A 19,809-nucleotide genomic window follows, 5' to 3' on the forward strand; every position below is an offset into this window, starting at 1 on the left:
TCTGTATATTAGGGGACACATTTTTCAGAATTTCGAAGTTGCAACTTTTCAGACAACTAATTGTTCCGATTGACTATACAAACATAATAGAGACTAGAGTCCCTCAAGTAAGAGTTTGAACATCGGCGACTTCTTGGTAAAAATTGCGTCCTTAGTGTATATAAAATACATAACTGTGTGGTTTCCTTAAAAATATATTTATTTTATTAAGAAAATATATGCAATTAATGTTATGTGCAATTTTCCGAATAAAGATGTTCCAAATAGAGACTCTTAATTCATGATTCTTTATTCCGCCATCAAATAAGGAACTAATCGGAAGAAACTCGGCGATGTCCAGACTCTTACTTGAGCAACTCAAATAGACACGAGCTTCTTTTATATGTTTACGCCTGCAACTATCTTGCAGACCGTATATTTTATTCTATAATAAACGAAATACATTCCGGATCAAGTTGGCTAACAAGTTGGGTAAGAAGATCACATATAAAATATGTATCTTGATTAATAATGCCAGGGTCTCCGCGAAAGGTCTCTACAACAGTCTGCCAGCCCTGAAATAATGGTTAACTTCACCGTTCATGTGCTCGATTTCCATCATTTTATGAATGGAAATTGCTTTTATTACCCAAAACAGAGTGTATCGTACACCTGCAGGAAACTTCATTCTAACTAATAACACGTCACTCAGGTTTATCCACTTACAATGAAGAATATTAATGGGAAATTTCAGGACGCTCGAAAATGGCTGCTTCTAAATTAGTTTCTTTTTTTATTTTTTTAACTGTAATATTATCTTGATTTTAATGAAAGTCAATGAAAAGTACTTATGTTCTAAAAGAAACATTTTGCGACCTTATTTCATACAAGTTACGTCATAAATACATGAACAAAGCACATGATCGACTACCATATCCTTTTGGCCGACTAGATCTAACTGCCTCTATTTTATTCACTCGCATCTCACTGATACCCCGATATAAGACAAGTGAAGATAAAAATTGCGACGAGCTAAAATTGCTTTACGGCCCTAAGGCAATTCTGTGAAATGTGTCATCGATGAAGCACTGGGAGGAAATGCAGTGAGCGTATAGTGGTCGCAAAAAAAATAAAAACGCCTCGCAATCGGTCATTCGTCAGCGGATCGCTTTCATCGTTCGTAGCGGCGAACGAAGCCGATTACGTCGCGACTCGACTTACAAATCCGCTCGGGCATTTCCATCTTATCAGCATTGCAAATTGATAATGCGCGAGGAGCGACGCGGGCCCCGCAGGCGAAAGAAAAAACATTTATGCGACCCGATGACCCCGTCTGGTTATTAACCTTTTCAACGCGGACTCGTTCGAACAACCGCGCAGCATCATGAAATGGAGTAAAGGTGGAGTTTTTGCACTCTTTATTGCCGAATCCTTCGAAATATTCTAATTCGAGTGAACTCTAACCCACATATCAATTGCAAACGTCTACACGGAAAAAGAATTTGGTTGGACCAAATATCTGAAGAAATAGGAACGAATGTCGCTGGAAGAATTTTCTTGTGTTCGAGTCAACAAGATTATGGCTGATCAAACAAGATTTCTGACTGGTCAGAACTTACAACTGTTTAACTTGAAACAATTGCAAGTTCTGATTAACCAGAAATCTTGTTTGGTTAGGCAGAATCTTGTTAATTTGAGTCAGAAATTTGCTAACTTCAACCGGAATTCTGATTCGTTTATATTTCTTCAGATACCTGGTTAATCCTGGTTAAAATTCCGTGTAAGCAAATGGGTGATGTGTTCATCAAATTCGCGTTTTGGCTTTGGACGGCGACATGACGTGCATATTGCGATCGTGATCTTTCGATTGTTTTAATCGCAATATTTTAAAATAATGTGTTTCTGTTTGCAATGTTTGACTTTATATATGTTTGACTTTATGTTACTGAAGAAAATATCTCCAGAGAATGGGTGTCTGTCTTGACATTGTTTTGACAGCTGTTTGACATTGATTATTTAACTTTTAATATTTGAAATAATATACTTCATCAAACAACAAGTTTTTATTTGCTTGACATTTCTTCCTCTTGTTTATCAAATTTTTCAATTTACATAAGTCGAAAGCGAATTTGGCTGATAATGGCTGCGACCAACAATGAAAACCGCTCAACAACTGTTGTAAAATTCGTGAATCCGTTTGGCATATATGCTCTTGGCATATGGCATGTATGTTCAGCCAACATTAATATCATACATCCCCAATCATATTCCCACAACGGTTGCAGTTCTTCTAAACGCGCAGACGATGTTTACAAACATCTCCGTATAATCATTCACTATCGCGACGACTTTCGAAGGCATCAGTGGCGCACGCGGACGTTTGTCTATGCTTTACGGCGTTCAGGTAGCGGACATCGGACGCTCTCGATGAATCAGCTAACGAACTGCATTCACGCTAGCGGAAGGTAGTTGCAGTCCTGCCGCAGGAACTGCATCCGATTCGCGTTAACGAGGTACGAACGCAACCGTTTTCGAGCGCCCATCCGACACGCCCAACCGGATGTACGGCAGTCCTACACTTCCACCCACACACGTGCATATCTTGTTCCCCACGTACGCGCACCGTGCGCACGACGTGCGAACGAAAGAGCGAGCGAGCGAACGAAGCGAGCGAGGGAGTGCAGCTGCGCGTGCACGCGCGCTCGCGCGTGTGCGCATTTCGCGGGGAATGACAGTACCTGGTCACATGGCCGGGGAGATGAAAAGTGAAAGTACCAAGGCTGGCACAAAGAAGTCATTGAGGAATTCGAGGGAACGATCGCCGCGCGCGGTCGACGTACGCCCGAGAATTTCAGGTTTCCGACAAGGTTACGAAAAAAATGGGATCGCCGAGCGACGATCTCGATTTCGAGATCGCGTAGTTGCCAAGTAGGTGCTCGTTCGCCACGTGCATCAATGGCACAACCGACATTCCTGCAGATGTGTTATCTGCACACAGCCGCTCAGAGTCATTTCCCGCGTGAGAGTATCTTTGCGGAAAACGTGGGGGATCGTACTTTTTGCTACTGATATCATTGCTAGAGTATTTTAATTGTAATATAAACTTCGTCCCGTTTTATCAAATTACTAGAACAGAATTTTGATTATTTCAACAGAATTGTCAAACTTTTTTAATGAAAGTTAAATAAAATAATTTTCTTATTTATATAAAACAATAAAATTGAGAAGTCAAACAGTCGTACTTAGTTGAAACATCAGTTTCTTTAAACTGTTTCAGTAATCAAAATTTTTTTTTGTTTGGATTAAAACAAAATTAATTAAATCTAAAGAAATATTTTTCTGTGTATTTTCTACAAGAAGAATAATATCAGAAAATTAGATGAAGTAAGAATCACTGCTACAAAAGTAGCAATATTAAAATGTTGCGGCAATTGCAGGTAAAAAAATAATAATATTTCTTAAAATTTCACGTGAGATATCCACATCTGTGTGTTTAGATGTGTTAAATATAAAGTTAGATGTAAATACAAAGTTTTCAGTGTTGAGCTGCGATCACATATACACATACAAATATGACGCGTCTCACATATATAATATTTAATAATATGATTCAACTAACCAGACTTTAACTCCCTTAAAGTTCGGAAAAGGCCAACATTTATATTCTAAAAGGACCATTTCACGATTTTATATCCACTATTTCTTTGCTCCGGGCCATATAGTCCCGATGGTCTCCCCTATATATATCGAAACGTTCATAAAAAATAATATGTCCCACGATGGACGCACTTAACTTCTATCCCTTCGCATTACATCTGGCAAAAATTCGCGTTGCATTTGAAGGGTTAATCGCGTGTGACGCACGCGTGTGGGGTCGCTGGCGACGTTCCCACGGCGTTATCGAGTCAGAAACTTTTCCCAGACACTGGCGAGCGAAGGCGTGCGCCCAGGACCGCGTTCACTCCCGGACGATGAAATCCGAATTAGCCGTAAGCAATGCCGTTTTAACGATCCTATTATAATTAGTAATCACGCACCGCGGCGAATGTGTGATTACAGCCGCCTACTAAAGAACCAATTCCCGGACCCGTGTTCAAGTTTACCAATCCTCGACTGCGCGTTAGCCTAATTGGGAGATTTTTTCCTCCGGATAAAAGCCGACTCTTTTCGACATCCCGAACAGCTTAACTGCGCGACGCTGCCGGCATCACGCTGCGTATTAATGCGTATAATCCGGACTGTTCTCTCCTATCGAGCGACAGTCCTCGTTGACACACGAGAGGATCGCGACAAAACATCGCGTATGAATATCTTGTGCTATATTTGTGTCAGGCGATATTATTTTTACCGTTCGTAAATATTCGCTATTTTTATAAGTCACTCGACTCCCGAAAATAAGTGGTTTATTCGGCCAAAAATATCTGCATACACGCATCCAGTCATTACTTTCGAGATATGAAAGTTTGTATAAATTCAATGAATTCTTGCCAATAAAATAATTTGCTGCTTCTTTATATATCAACTGCTTTTTCTTGTCGATCAAAACTTATACTTTTATTATTTTATTTAATTTATTTCTATTAAAGGGAAAATTTTTATTTAATATGTAGGACGTTAACTTATGTGTCGAAAATTATAAGGAAGAGATTAGATCTAAATGACTCCAGAAGTATATTGCGTGAAGTTCTTTTAGTATTTATCTTGAGTGAATTGAAGGAAAAGTGAATTTTTTAAAAATGTTCCTTTTATAGAATAGGTACTTTTTTCTTCGAGTTTCAGTAAAATCGGAATAATATCACAGTTAAAAAACAAAAAACCTGATTTAGTAGTAATAAATTTTCGAACCTCTCGAGAAATTTTGTATCAATATTCTTCATCGCGTGTGAATAAAGTTAAGCTATACTAGCTAGGTTGAAGTTCTTGCAAGTGTATGATATAATGTGTATGACTTGATTTCTTGTAAGTGCATGATGCAATGTGACTTGATTTCTTACAAATATATAGACTGTTTCAGATAATAAAAGCAATTTTCATTCCTAAAATGACTGATATCGAGCATATGGGGGGATACGAATCAAAGTTAGCCCATAATGAAGGGCCGGCAGAAGGATTGTGGAGACCTCTCGAGGAGAATTCGTAGTTATTATAGCCACAACAATTAGTTGTTAGAAAACTTGCAATTTTGAAATTCTGACATATTGGCGCATTTAGCCTCGGTCTGCCTTACTGTTTATCAGTGCCGCCAGATAGAGAGCTGATTCCTTCTACAAACGTGACTTCGTTGTCATCATTCTCGCCGTAACTCCGGTAATCGGACTCGCTATCTCCTCGATTGACTACGTAGCACGTGACATCACCCACAAGTAACGCATGCATCATTCTTGCAACGCGACTACGCATCAGCCATTCAAGTTCATCGCGTGAGTCAGCTGGACTTCATTCCTAGAGGAAAAATATTTCGCTCGTGATTCGGCCCGCCCTAGTCGAGTCATTCCCGAGTCAGTCAGCCCCGAGAGCTTTTCTCGCATCGGTCGCCTGCGATCGACGCAGCGCGTGGTGCACGGAGATTGCGATCTTCGAGGGAAAGGACGGGCAGCCTTGAGATTCCAACGTAACATTCAAGTTCGTATGCAAATAACGCCGAACTATCGAGACTCTGTCAGGCACAGGTGCGGTCGGCTTTAATTTGCTACGTTCTGTGCTGACATTCTCTCAACAAAAGTCAAGAAACAACTTTATAATCAAGTTTCAACGCCTGAATCTTCTTTCTCATTTCTTTGTTGCGTTGTGCAAACTAATGTCCTTTTCCTCGTAGAGTCACACTTCATAAGTATTACGTTTATAATAAATATCTATGTGAAGGGGATATTATAGTTGTTTCTCTCATAAATTTTCTTCAACTATGTTTCTAGCAAGAACAGCATGTCAGTAAGTATTTTGCTAAGAAATATAATTTAGTTTTATTGATGTGCAATTTGGTTTTAATGGACGAACCGTTTTGGTGGAAGGACAGAGAGTTTCTGGTTCTGATGACCTAAATATTTGTTCCTAAGAACCAGAAATTCCGTTTTCTTCAACTAAAATGCGTTGGTTCGTTCATTACAACCAAATGCAATCAGGTAATGCAATCTTTTCTTCGTGTATCAAATTTTCGGGTGACGAATATATTAACATATCTTAAATATTTCTTGTAACTTCCCGTAATGATTCTGACACGAGCTGGAACGTATTGCTTAACACTGGTCTGATACATAGCTGATAAAATCGTCCAGAATCAATAAGAATAACAGCTGCGTTATTAACCGTAACTGTCGGAAGATTAATGATTTCCAACGTGCTCGATAAACGTGGGAAAAAGAGGAAGAGAACCAACGACGTCACGTGTGCCACAAAGTGGCGAGTATCGCGCGAAGGGTGTCCGAGCGGGAAGGGGGTTTCGAGCTACCAGAGAGAAATTCCAGGACCCGACGGTATCGGGGAGTCCCGAGGTACTCCGCGTAGCCGGATGTTATTCCGTATTCCAACGTTCTCTGCCTGCTACTCCGTTTCCCTGTCGTCGCGGACGAGCCGGACGTGCGCGACCCGAGCCTGCGAATTTATCCGTCCGGAGATTTTATCGCGGCTCAGTCTGACGCGCGATTTATGTAGCGATGCGTCGATACGCGGCGCATCAAGTGCAGGAGTCTCGCGAACGATTGGCGACGATGCGAAGATCACCGGCCGTCCTTTATCCGCGGCTTCGCCGGAGCTCTCTTCCTCGAAAATTTATACGGATCTACCGCCAATCTCTCGTAAACGCGCAGAGGTGAGAGCAGTCTTCGCCGAAGCGCGCCCGCGTCGGACTGAGATAAACCGGCTCTCCTCGTGGCGTTTACGTAAAATCGTGTGTTTTTCCAAGAGTCGTCGTGCAGACTACCCTCCGGCGTATTCAGGGAACGGTTTATCGTTATTTTTTCGATTAGAAACTCGCCGTGGCGAAACTTCAGAGAGCCGGGACACGGCGGGTAAACAGTCCGCCTGTGTTGAACGAACGACACGAAGTGGTGAAACGTGATCGTAAATTCGAGCAAATTGATCGACGAGGAGGAAAATTGCACCGTCACGCGTCGATCCGGAAAAATGTCCAATTTATAACACGAATTAGAGAACACAATGGCAATTGAGTTATTTGTATTCAGTCACGCGATCTCCCGTGGAAGAAGCGGGTGGCGCAAACGTGGTGAAAGAAACTCGCGCCGCGTGGGAGTAAATTTACTCGTAATAATATCTTTTTTCATTGCTCCCGAAAGATTTTGTCACTGGCTCTTGAATATCATCGCGACGCTGATTTCAGCATATGTTCTAACACGTGAATCGCCGATCCGTGCGTGTTCGTCAGTAATTCAATACGAACGAGTTGCTAAACGCATTAGCACGTGATGTAGCGAATACTTCAATATTTCGTATGCAAAACGTAACTTTTGTGAATTTATCGTCAAGTAATTTCCAACTATGACTCACAGGAGGAGAGTCATTTAGATAGTTCGTAATATGGGGTAATCAATTGTCAAGGATACACTAGAGAACTCTGCGTCACTTGCCCTTCGAAGGCCTATGTAAAGTTAGCTCCTTATTTACAAAATTAAAAAAGAACGATTAGAATTTGAATTGCTGCCCGCAGAGTTCTCAATCGATTTTAGAAATAGTTTCGACGATTAAAGCAATCAAAACTATTTGAAAAAAGGGAGAAGAATCAGATTCGCATTTTTGAGAAATGGAAAATCGCCATAACTTTGTGGCTTTTAATTTTAACGAGTTGATTGTTAAGAACAATTTGTAGAATTCTTGTGATACTATCCATAACTCTAAAGAAAAAATCGAGATTTGAGAACAAATTTTTTTATTTTTGAAAAAGTGAATAAAAGATTTTTCATCTCAAACATTGAAATCATTAAATCGTACGTTTTATTAATATTAGAAACGTCAAAAATCCCTACGAAATGTCCAGCTCCTTGAGTATTAGTTTGTCTCCTCTGTCAACATTTTTTCTCTCAGATTTACTAATCATAATTAGAGGAGACAAGGCAAGATGCTATATTTTTCAAAATTTCGAAGTTACAACTTTTCAGACAACTGATTGTTGCCACTGACTGTACACACGTGATTGAGACAACTTTATTCTGTGTATTTATGCTCACAACGGTCCTGTAAACCGTGTATTTTCTTCCATAATAATCAAAATTTTAATAATCAAATTACAGCAAGTATAATAAACCAAAAGACGCAGCGTGCAGTTTTCGAACACGGAATCTAGAACCGCGTGCACCCATTTATTTGATTTTAATTTATTCCGCGTTCTCGAACGCGTCACAGCCTCGCAGTCCATACGTGTTAAACTCGAGATCGGGAGATAGTTATGCAGATAGAAACGCTCCCGCGTGCGCCCGCGGTTGGCGCTTGCGTTTACGCTTCAAGTCGCTACGTTCCGTTCTGATTATTATCCGTAACCTCAGGCAGACCGTGGCACATCGGCACACCAAACGCGATCCCTCGCACATGTGCGAAATGTATTTGCATTAAACTGCTGTTTTAAACGGTTATGACCGTCGCCTCGTGAGCGAACGTGAAACCGCGCGCGAGTCGATACTCCTAACACACTGCCGTGGACGAAGACGATTTTCAACGGCGACTGTTCTAGAACGGATTCTGTTCTACGGCTTACGGCTGATGGATATGTTCGTTATGTGGTCGAGCACAGTCTTCTGAACGAAAACACGGATTAAGCAAAAGAAAGTGACCAACTGTTTAATTCGTCAAGAAAGCAGGAAAAGCGAAGGAAGATCTTCATTACGGATTGAAACAGCAAAATATGCCAGAATAATTCAACGATTATATTTACAAATCATACTGTATTTTCGATTCGCCGCATTTGGGAGCTTTTTCTAAAGTAACAAAATACTAAAATGTGAGGCTCCATAATGCACAGTCGAAATAAAAGACCTATAAAGCCAAATGCAAGGTTAAGGTACTTCAAAATATTAATAATTGTCAGTCTTAATAAAACATAAATTAGATGTAAATAATAATAAAATATCGTGATATTTCTTACAACTAAAGAGAAGTTGCGATAAGAAACCAATGGATCAATAAAAATAGAGACAAAGAAATATATTCATCGCGTCCAACTTTGAAAAAATAAACACTACATGTTTCTGTCATAAGTCATTTCGTATATTCAACTAACATGATGCAAGCAACTTATATACTATTTGATACTATTTGAGAGAAGAATATTCTTCTCCATTTATTACATGAGATATAAGCTTTTTTGTGACAACTGACCCACGTGACTTCCGGTCTTCCTTAGTTTCTACGAAATACATTTATTATTCAAGTCTAATATATTTTATTTTGTTAATGTATTTTATTTCAGCTGACAATTGTCTCGATCTTGATCTTAAATTTGGCCCGTTCGATTCCCATGTTAATTTCCCAAACATAAGTTGCCAAGAGGACGCGAATGACTCGCCTCGAATAAATGAGTTATATTTTCTTCAAAATGTCATGCATTTATTTGTCTCAAACAAAAGCTTATAACCTAAAAGTCAACCAGAAAAATCCACAAAAATAATCAAAATTTTCTGACAGAATTATTCTAAAAAAATCATTCATGAGGTGGACGGCTCGCCACGTTTCGAGCCACGTTTCGACGAGAGTCGAAAAATTAAAGTAATCTCGGTCAAAATTAGTTTCGCCCAATCTCGCGCTATTTTATACAACACATGTACCGTAGTTCTGTCTCTCTGTTTCTTCCTCCTCTTCTCCGATGATGTGTCTGATGGTAGATCGAAAAGTAATTCCCGTTAAGAACGCACTTCTCGAGAACAGTAGTCTCTATCACGCCTACGAATGGCTCGCGATGCAAGCGATTACCGGGACCTCGATCCGCGAACTCGCGCGATCATTACTTAACGACCGCATAATGCGAGGAAAGGCTTGCGGTTGAGAATGGCACGCCCGGCGGAGAGCGCGCGATGCTCTCCCGCGAGTATGCACTCTCCGCTGTCAGTGGGTCGTCGAAAGTGATCTCACGATCTACCGGTGCCCGATCGACGACGAATGTATCTCCCGGCGTGGAAATACGCGTGGGCGTCGATGCACGAAATCTACACTCGATTTCGATCTCTCGTGCCGATATCGGCGCGCCCGACTCGTATCACTGACGTCTATTTTAGGGTCACGTCATCACAATGATATCATCGATTGAATGCCTTTTCAGGCGGGAAGCTCCGGTGATCTAAATGGATGACGGGGGTCAGAAAAAAGGGGGACGAGTTCCACATCTTGCTTATTCCGCCTGTACATGGGATACCCTCGTGATTTTCTACGACGCCGATAAATCTCGTGTCATGCAATGAAAAGAAACGGAGATTCACAAGCTGACGCGCAGATATATGTATGCAATCAACGTTCAAGAAGCTGATAGGATACGGATATAAAAGTGACGGCGGTCTCAATGTAAATTGGGGTATTCAACCTTGACTTTATAACCACTCGCGTAATGGTATCCCGAAAAAGACGCAACTTCATCGTATGATGCAGATCGTTTCTATACTAAAAAAAATTCTCAAGTATAATTTCTAAAAATAAAAATTATGTTTCGCGTGGAATGCAGTTCCGCTTCTTCATCATGTATACACCCAACAAAAGATTATTATTATTATTATTATTATGACGGTAATCCTTAAGATAATCTTAAGGCATCCTTAAGATATTATTCGTATTTCAAAAGTAATTGAAAAAATTTGGACAAAATTTGAGAAGTCTTCCCTACATGTAAACAGTGCTAACTTTGACTTCAATACATCAGCTTCGGCATGGCTAATCTTTTCTTAATTGCACATACAATCGAACGTATTTCGGTTAATATACTGTTAGAATTTAAAAAGAATCCTAAAAAAATTGGTTTATGACACAACCACCTTAATTATCGCAATTATTTCGATTGCGCGGATTTCGTCGCGCAGAGAACCCAAATACACGGAAGACCGAATGCTGATCCGGGGATGCACGTTGGAATCGCCATAAACACGGCGACGACTCGGCTCGATTGCGACGCTAAATTTGGCACACATTTCTGAGGCGCAAAACAAGTTTCCACGATCGGTCCGGTCGCTGGTATATCCCGATTAGATCAGTCGGTCCGTTTCTCTCGCGAGCGCACAAGAGGAAGCGAGACAGATCCTGTTTAACCCAAACCCTGGAAAGCTTGACCCAGTAATTGGTAAGCTTACCAATGAACGACGGCATGTCGCATATAAAATGTGACTCGCGACATCGTCGAGAACCTTCTCCCTATCTTAGACTTAATAAATCTCGAATCTTAAGCCGCGCAATTAACAGAATGACCGTAGGTAATCTTAATGATCGCGCGACGATTTGCATCCTAACGGTCGCCGTAATGCAACAAATACGAGTTCGCGACCGAGTCGGAAGCGCATTATCGCTGAGCGATAACTATTATCTGTTGCCATATATCGTGTCGTAGCGATTGGTTTTATTATTGATCACTCCACTGAATCATTTCGACAATAATAACCACCATTTGCGCAATGCTCGTCGTTCACCGTGACGATAAATCGCCGATGTTTACCCAACCCGTTGGAGGCAGTCGCCGTACGATCCGGCGGTTATTATTACTCAAGTGGTCCCTCCGAATTTAACCTTCAATAGGATCACAGTCTACATTCCTTCGTTAATGTCCAAGCAGTCGATCGAAACGATCGACAGAGAGAAGCGGTCCGAAAGTAAACTCGCCCATCATCGCGAAGACCCGAGTCAAAATTTTAATGCAACATCAGCTTTGCATATTTTTATCGAGAAAAAGGGGGAATTCCGAGATATAACACTATACACAAAAAGAATATTGCTTATTCTTTCATATAAATTCTTTTAAACAGTGCGGTCAAGCGCTCATAAATATCTCGTCCCTTTCTCAAAAACTTTGAATATTCCAATAATACATCGATTTGAAGCTTATGTGGAATATAGATTAAGAATATAAAGTCTCGATATTATTCTTGGATTCGTTTAGGAGATCAACGGTCAAAAGCTTGCAATTTCGCATAGATGCTATATACGTGAATTTTTTACGTGTTATCAGAGAATGATACAAAAATAATATTGAGATTGTATATTCTTATAATATCTATTTGTCCTGAGCTTCAAATCGATGTATCATTTATTGGGGTATTCAAAGTTTCCCAAAATTCATTGGAAAAGAGATAAAACTTGGCCGCATCTTTTACCATGTTTCTAGTTGTGCAGGAATAGACTGTCAATTTTTCTAAAGAACATAAATCTTGTTAGACATATAGCAAATTTTTTAGCACATTTCAGTTCGTAAAATATAAATAGCACATATGAAATAAACCTCCAAAATAATATAATATTATCTTTAATTCTTTTATGAATTCTTTTATGGTCTCAAGAGGATTCTTCCTTTAAAACCACAAAGAAAATATTCCATTTATTATTATACTTAGAATACTGTCCTTTTGTTTCAGGAAGAATCCTCTTGAAACCACACATAAGAGGTTTCTGCTAAGAATGAGATTGTATCTTTTTGGAATAGTTGCAGAATGTCGATCTATTCCTCGATTATAACATTTTCATTTTTGCCAAATTCTCTCTGCGTGCAGATATTGGGTGCAAGTGATCACTTATTGAATATAAATCTGTAATTAATTGTGTTCTCTCTTTGATGTGTTAATTATAGAACTTAACTTTTCTATAGATAGAACATGTGCGACAAGCAAATATTAAATAATTAATATGAATGAACGATGGAATCAATGACAAATCAAACACAACAAACTTTATTCACTTACTACGTTTTCCTTATTATCCTTTTATTGGCATTAGAAATTTCGGTGCAATTTGGATATTCGAAAGAGAAAGTAGAAATTGTAAGGCCAAATATAATAGTTGTGCACTAACAGAGACTTAAATTTAGACTCGGTACAATAACGAGGCTAAAAGAAAATTTCGCAGATTCAAAAAGGAACTTACAGTTCAAGAAATATTATTAGACGCACAAAATAACGAAACCTACATTCTAAAACCGATATTCATAGATGTAAATTAATTACAGTCTTCGATTGAAAACACAATTAATTACAAATTTATATTCATGCACTGTTGGCTGTATTTCAATTAATATTAAGTACATATTGACGAATAATCAGAGATTCATATGTAATACCATGATTATTCATTAAACAATAATAGACTATGAGTACCGATATAAATTTTGACATCTCGCCATTCTCGATATGTCCGTTAAACTTCCGTTAAAATCACTACATCCTGCGTGATAAATAGTTTGACGCACCTGCAAATATGATGTGTCGATACGCGCGTCGCGGTATCCTGCGTTCGCCATCCCAGCTTCCCGATCTAACATCCTGCTCCTGGCTATTTCGCCGTGGGGCGTAGTAATACTCGCAACACTAGCACTTACACTGACACTCGCGTAGATACGATTCGATACGAGAAACACGCGTGAGTTAACGCGATGCCGACGACAGTCAGATTTAATATTTTCAGAGTCGTCGATATATTTTAATCTCCGGACGGAAATTGTGTAAATAACGTACTCCACGTCACAGTATGTCTGTCGGCCCGAGACATAATAATTCGCTCACGGAAAAGTACGCGACGCGCGAGAGTCCCAAAACAATTTGCACCAAAGTCACCTCTCGCCAATCGTCAACTGCCGTCGCTCGTCAGTCAATAACATAATCTTAGTAGTCGAGAGATCACAACAACGTTCTCGAAACATTACGCAAAACTTATTTTGAATTTTAAGAAAGTTGTTTACTCACTTCTGTTCTATAAGTTATTCTGGGTTGAAACATCGCAAAAGAAGGTATCTTAAAACTTAACTGAAGACTATAAATAATGAATTTTTTTTAACTAAAAAAAGATTATATAAGATGAAATATAGAAATAACCAAATATTAAATAATTCTGGAATATATATGCCTAAACCTTGCCATGAGGAAAACAGTAGTAAGTAATTATTTGCAACGTCAAAAAAAACAAATTAAAATAGCCTACACTGAAAACAAGATTTGATAATATCTACCCAGCATGGATAATAGTTACAAATGTTTTGGTGAAATAGTTTCAACTTAATTTAACATAAATGAATATAACCAAATAATTTAGTAAATATTAGCAAATAGCTTTCGCAAGGCTTGGTAACTATTATCACTTTATGTGGTACGTATCTGCAAGCAATTTGTTAAATAAAATCATATTGTTTAGCAAATACTTTTCACTAGAGATTAGATTGATGTAATATATCTTAGAACAGATCTTTTATCAAATAATTTAGTAATTATCAAACCATTTGGTAATTATTACAAAATTATTTCATCAACTTAATTGAAGATTTTATTACTTATTTTGTAATTATTACAAAACAGTTAGTAACTATTACCATATTTAGTATTCACTAAATATTGCACTGAAATATTTAACCAAATGGATTTATTAACTATTACCAGATTTTTCTTTCAGTGTACATAATGTTACACATCTCGAGGCGCTCTATTCTCCCTTTAAGTTAACGAAAAAGTTAATGTATAACCAAAATCTCGACTCGATAAGTCAAGGGGGATTGCGGACGGGATCGGGCGTGAGTGCGACTTCTTTTATCCGCGTTTGGTTGACAAATGTCTTCCAGTTCACACGATCAAGCCAAAAGGCAAAAAAGCACCTTGCACGGCGGAATGCAAAAAAAAGGGCGCGCAGGCGGACGAAGAGGAAGATCCGTTTGTGTCATCTGTCTTTCGGCTTGGGAGAACGCCGAGCGTCGCACTCCCTCGCTCGTCGTTGCGGAAAAAACGCGAAACGCTACATTCGACACGCACGCACGGCCACGAAACGCTAACACTATTAATTGCATCATTAGGTCTTGCACGAGATCCAAAGATAAGATAAATAAAGGTAATGAGTGAGCGTGCGGCGCATGTCTGGAGGTTTGTTAACACACGCGCGGAGAGAACGTCCTTATTTAATTAACATTTTAATATATCCTTTGATTTTTACGTTTTTCCAATTAATCGTATATACGTAGCTACAAAGTCACTACGGGGAGATTCGATTATCACGATAATCAACCGAAGAAAAAAATGCAACTAGAATTGCAATCGCGATTTTTAATATCGAGATCGTCGTGACACTTGAGGCATCGGTATTTCTCACGGAATAATATCGGTTAAGATAAAAGTATCAATATTGAACGCATATCTAACACTGGATTCCTTCTTATCAACATCCCTTCTTATGTATTGTTTTGGTCCTTGAATGCAAACATTTAAAACTTTATTTTACATAAATAAATATTTAAAGCTTTCAATACAAAATAAGGGAGACTGGGGCTAGTTGGTCAAATTTTTCTATTAGATATCGGAGTAATATGAATCCTGCATTATTCTGTATTGCTAGCCAACTTGACACTATCAGGATAAGATGGTCACGTTGCAACATATTCGAATTTGGATTATTAGAACAAAATATACAGTTTACAGTATAGTTGTTGGCATAAAAACATAGAGACCTAACCAATTAGTTGCCTGAAAGTTGTAACTTCAAAATTCTTAAGTGTATTATCTTGCATCAGTTTCCCGTATACAAATATTCAATATGTGTATATATACATTCCATGTAAAGTCTAACTCTCCAGATGACAATATATTCTGCTTCTTTTAGATTGGTAACCAGGATCATTAATGTCTTACTCGATTTTTCTCCCTTTGAAGTGCTCGAAAAAATCTTTCAAAATTATTGTAACTTCTTTTACCTTTCTACTTGAAGACCACATAACTTTCTTGTGAAAAATAGATTGCTAAGTCCTTTATTCTTAATAATTTTTCAACAAAGATGTTCCGAAGAACGAGCACCTTTTAGAATGGCACGAACACAAATGAAGCTGGTTGTCAGTTGGAGGGTTAAATATCCAGAGAGAAGAGAGCACCATATTAAAAGATAAAAATGCCCAGAATTAAATACGTATCCGGGTACTTTTACCTTACCCGTATCAGAAGATGATACGCGGATAGATCTGTGGGAGCTTTGAAGCTCGGATCACTCGTTAGCCGATAAGTGGTCGATCTTTCATCTGGAAACGATATTGGGTACCGATTACATCGGGGCTATAAGTTTCTCGTAAAGACCACGTTAAGGTACACCGCGTGCCGACCGGTAGCAGCACTCGCAGGCACTATCTGAGAAATAGTAGGAGGCTGAGAGGCGACTTCCGCGCCAACTAGTTTTAACGACGAGCCACCGCCATCGGCTCGCCGCCTCCCTCGCGCTGCTCCTCTCGCAGGACGACGGGACTCCTCTTGTTTGCTTGCGCTGCATCGACATGCACCGATGCACTCGCGATGCACCGTCGAAGGACGACGCGGAACCGACGCGCGTCCGATCAAAACGAGCAAACGCCGTGTCGCGATCGTACGACGCGACGGTAATCTGTAGCAACAGCTGATAATCGAATTGGCGATATGAGCGCGACGAGAACGCGTATTCAGAACACGAGGCTGGCGAACTTGGCGGAACTACCGCGGTATCTCCGGTCAAATCGTCAGAATTTATGCGAACTATTAATATAATGTATCCAGCTTAATCTGGAATTACTCAGAATATTTTAACTAATCTAAAATTACCTACTCTAGTAACCTCTCTCCCCTCTCTTTCTCTCTTTCTCTCTTTTCTCTTCTTTTCAAATAAGAAAGGGTGAACATATGACTCCATACTATAAAACTATCTTAGTTAAAAATGGATTCTTTTTAAAAATGGAAGAAGATACTTTTCGTTGGCTGTACTCTGTATAAAGTCCTGTCAGAGATCTCAATTTCGCGGTTTCCTATTGTGTGATACACTACTTAAAGGCACAAGAGTTGCTACTGATTTATTAGGTAATAAATTAATTTGTGACCTTCACAATTAATCAACTGTAACTTTATTTCTTGAGCGAGGTTCAATGCCGCAACAAATTCGATATGCTTGGTGCGTATCTATCTTGAAGGGATTTGTCCCAGAGCGAGTAATAGATGAAGCTTTTCTCTTCCTATCTCTTTCTTTTTATCTCTCTCGTGTATACCATACACACATACGCGCATCTCTGTGCGCACAATCACGGAATGATCTTCGGAACGCGAAGCGACAACACTCGCGAAAAACCACGCCGGTCCGAGGAAAAGCGCTAACGGTAAATCTTGCGGTCGATATTATTTGCATATTTAATATCGGAATACACGCGAATATACTTTGCCGGCACGCATGCGGTTTGTACGGCGAGATAATACGCCATTATATTCAGCCCCATGCAGTTAGCATTAGAATAGCGACGATACTTACCCGACGCGTTAGCCGGCCCTCTCTAAGCGCATTTCGCGAGTGTATATCCGCTACGCGGCTAATGAATATTTATACCAGTCACGCGGGAATGCAACGGTGACACCTGTAGCCGAACGCGCGGCTTACGCGAATTCGCAAACAAGAACCGGTTCGTACTCTCGGGTGCCATTGGGGCCGTTTAGCGTAAAGTCTCTAAAACAGATGTATCAACAGGGCCGGGAAGAGAAACACGGAAAGCGACACGGGGATGCCGAACGAAGCGAGAAACTACTTGGGACGTGCCGTGGGAGGACTTCGCGGTGAGGACCCGTCGACGTCGCGTTCGATTTGTCGTAAGACTCGGCGAGGCCTGGCGATCGACGAAACGATCGATAAAGAGTCGATGATCGGTACCGCCTCGGTGCCGCCGAGTGAGCAGTATTATGGCACACTGAGGAAACGACCCGTCGCACAGTGTGATATTTTCGCAATCTAGGTGGACAAAATGAAAATTTTTTATTAAATCATAAAATTAATAAAACATTAAATTTTAATTGTAAATAGATCATATTTAAAGGCCCCATAATTATTTTTAAAGAAAATAAGAGGAACATATAATAAATGGATTTGAAACTTCTGCTGTTTGGGTCGCAAGAAAACAAACACCTATGAAAGCGCGTCATTCATTTCAACTTCATTTACCGATAGCATTGTGACTGTACTGTAAAATAATATTAGTATGATATTATTGCATTCTTAACTTATCAAGATACACTTACATATTTTTATATATTTTCTAATGCTAATTTATTAACTCTCTAAATTCTTTTAAAGTTTAAAACTAACATGTATTACTCTCTTTATTGTCACATTATAAATATGTTTATAACATATTATACCGCATTATACCGTGTTGGGACAAATTTTACGTTAAACCTGATTCCTTAAGCTGTACAAATCGCGAAACTTTTGTTGCGCATATTTGCGAATTCAATTAATATAAATTAATGAACAATTAGTAAAATGTATCATAGATATACGTGGATTTCACTACACGGAACGGAGATACGGATTGTAATATACAATCCGTTAATTAGTTTACATTTTAGAAAACTTAGTGGGTTAATAAATTACTATTAAATTTTTTAAAAATATATATTGTGACGTGGCAGCCGTGGAGGCGCCCGTCACCAGGGAATTCGCGAGATTGTTTCGTTTTCCCTGGTGACGGGCGCCTCCACGGCTGCCACGTCACAATATATATTTTTAAAAAATTTAATAGTAATTTATTAACCCACTAAGTTTTCTAAAATGTAAACTAATTAACGGATTGTATATTACAATCCGTATCTCCGTTCCGTGTAGTGAAATCCACGTATATCTATGATACATTTTACTAATTGTTCATTAATTTATATTAATTGAATTCGCAAATATGCGCAACAAAAGTTTCGCGATTTGTACAGCTTAAGGAATCAGGTTTAACGTAAAATTTGTCCCAACACGGTATAATGCGGTATAATATGTTATAAACATATTTATAATGTGACAATAAAGAGAGTAATACATGTTAGTTTTAAACTTTAAAAGAATTTAGAGAGTTAATAAATTAGCATTAGAAAATATATAAAAATATGTAAGTGTATCTTGATAAGTTAAGAATGCAATAATATCATACTAATATTATTTTACAGTACAGTCACAATGCTATCGGTAAATGAAGTTGAAATGAATGACGCGCTTTCATAGGTGTTTGTTTTCTTGCGACCCAAACAGCAGAAGTTTCAAATCCATTTATTATATGTTCCTCTTATTTTCTTTAAAAATAATTATGGGGCCTTTAAATATGATCTATTTACAATTAAAATTTAATGTTTTATTAATTTTATGATTTAATAAAAAATTTTCATTTTGTCCACCTAGATTGCGAAAATATCACACTGTGCGTCGTGTAAAGAAGAGACGCGGATCAGCGGCGAGATTTCAAGACGATCTGTGTGCCTGTGTGCGTCGAGCGCGAGGCACGCGTGACTCAAATCGGATCGAATAACTCGTTTAATTGAGAAGGACGAGGAATCGATCAAGACACGGGGGTTATCCGCTCGGCTCGGCCCGTCAGGCGGGAGAAATCATCCGCGCTCTTACGGCGATCCGCTCGATAATGAGGAATATTACGGGCGAAGCTCACGGCGCCGCGATTCCTTTCACCGCTCGAATCTTCCGTTTCGGGCCCGAAGTAGCCGAGCACAGTCGGTTCCACGGAATCAGAATCGATTATCGTAAGGAGAAAGTGGGCGTCAATTTTTCACTCGCGGCCCTCGCTCGATTCAGCGCCGGTCGATCTTCCTCATCAACATCCGCCTCCTCCTGCTGCCTCTCATGCACGCGCGGAGATTCCGAGTCCGGATTGCGCCGAAACCTTTTTGACGATTTGACATG

The 19,809-nt window shown here is 39.3% G+C and overlaps 1 protein-coding gene across 3 annotated transcripts in view; it reads right to left on the minus strand.

Annotated features, from left to right (window-relative positions):
- LOC116849096 overlaps positions 1 to 19,809 on the minus strand; it is a 431,109-nt gene that overhangs the window by 366,033 nt on the left and 45,267 nt on the right. Inside the window, exon 1 of one of the 3 annotated variants that reach the window (XM_032825897.1) lies at positions 13,352 to 18,520. The exons of the other annotated variants lie outside the window; for them this stretch is intronic. Within the exon in view, the coding sequence (XP_032681788.1) occupies positions 13,352 to 13,423 (72 nt within the window). The 5' untranslated portion in view covers positions 13,424 to 18,520. Of the gene's footprint in view, positions 1 to 13,351; positions 18,521 to 19,809 lie in introns of those variants that run through there. 3 annotated transcript variants of the gene reach the window in all.

Source organism: Odontomachus brunneus, unplaced genomic scaffold, assembly GCF_010583005.1.
Source record: "Odontomachus brunneus isolate Ranch 3 - 2012 unplaced genomic scaffold, Obru_v1 Obru_scaffold_106, whole genome shotgun sequence".
NCBI classification, from domain to species: Eukaryota; Metazoa; Arthropoda; class Insecta; order Hymenoptera; family Formicidae; genus Odontomachus; species Odontomachus brunneus.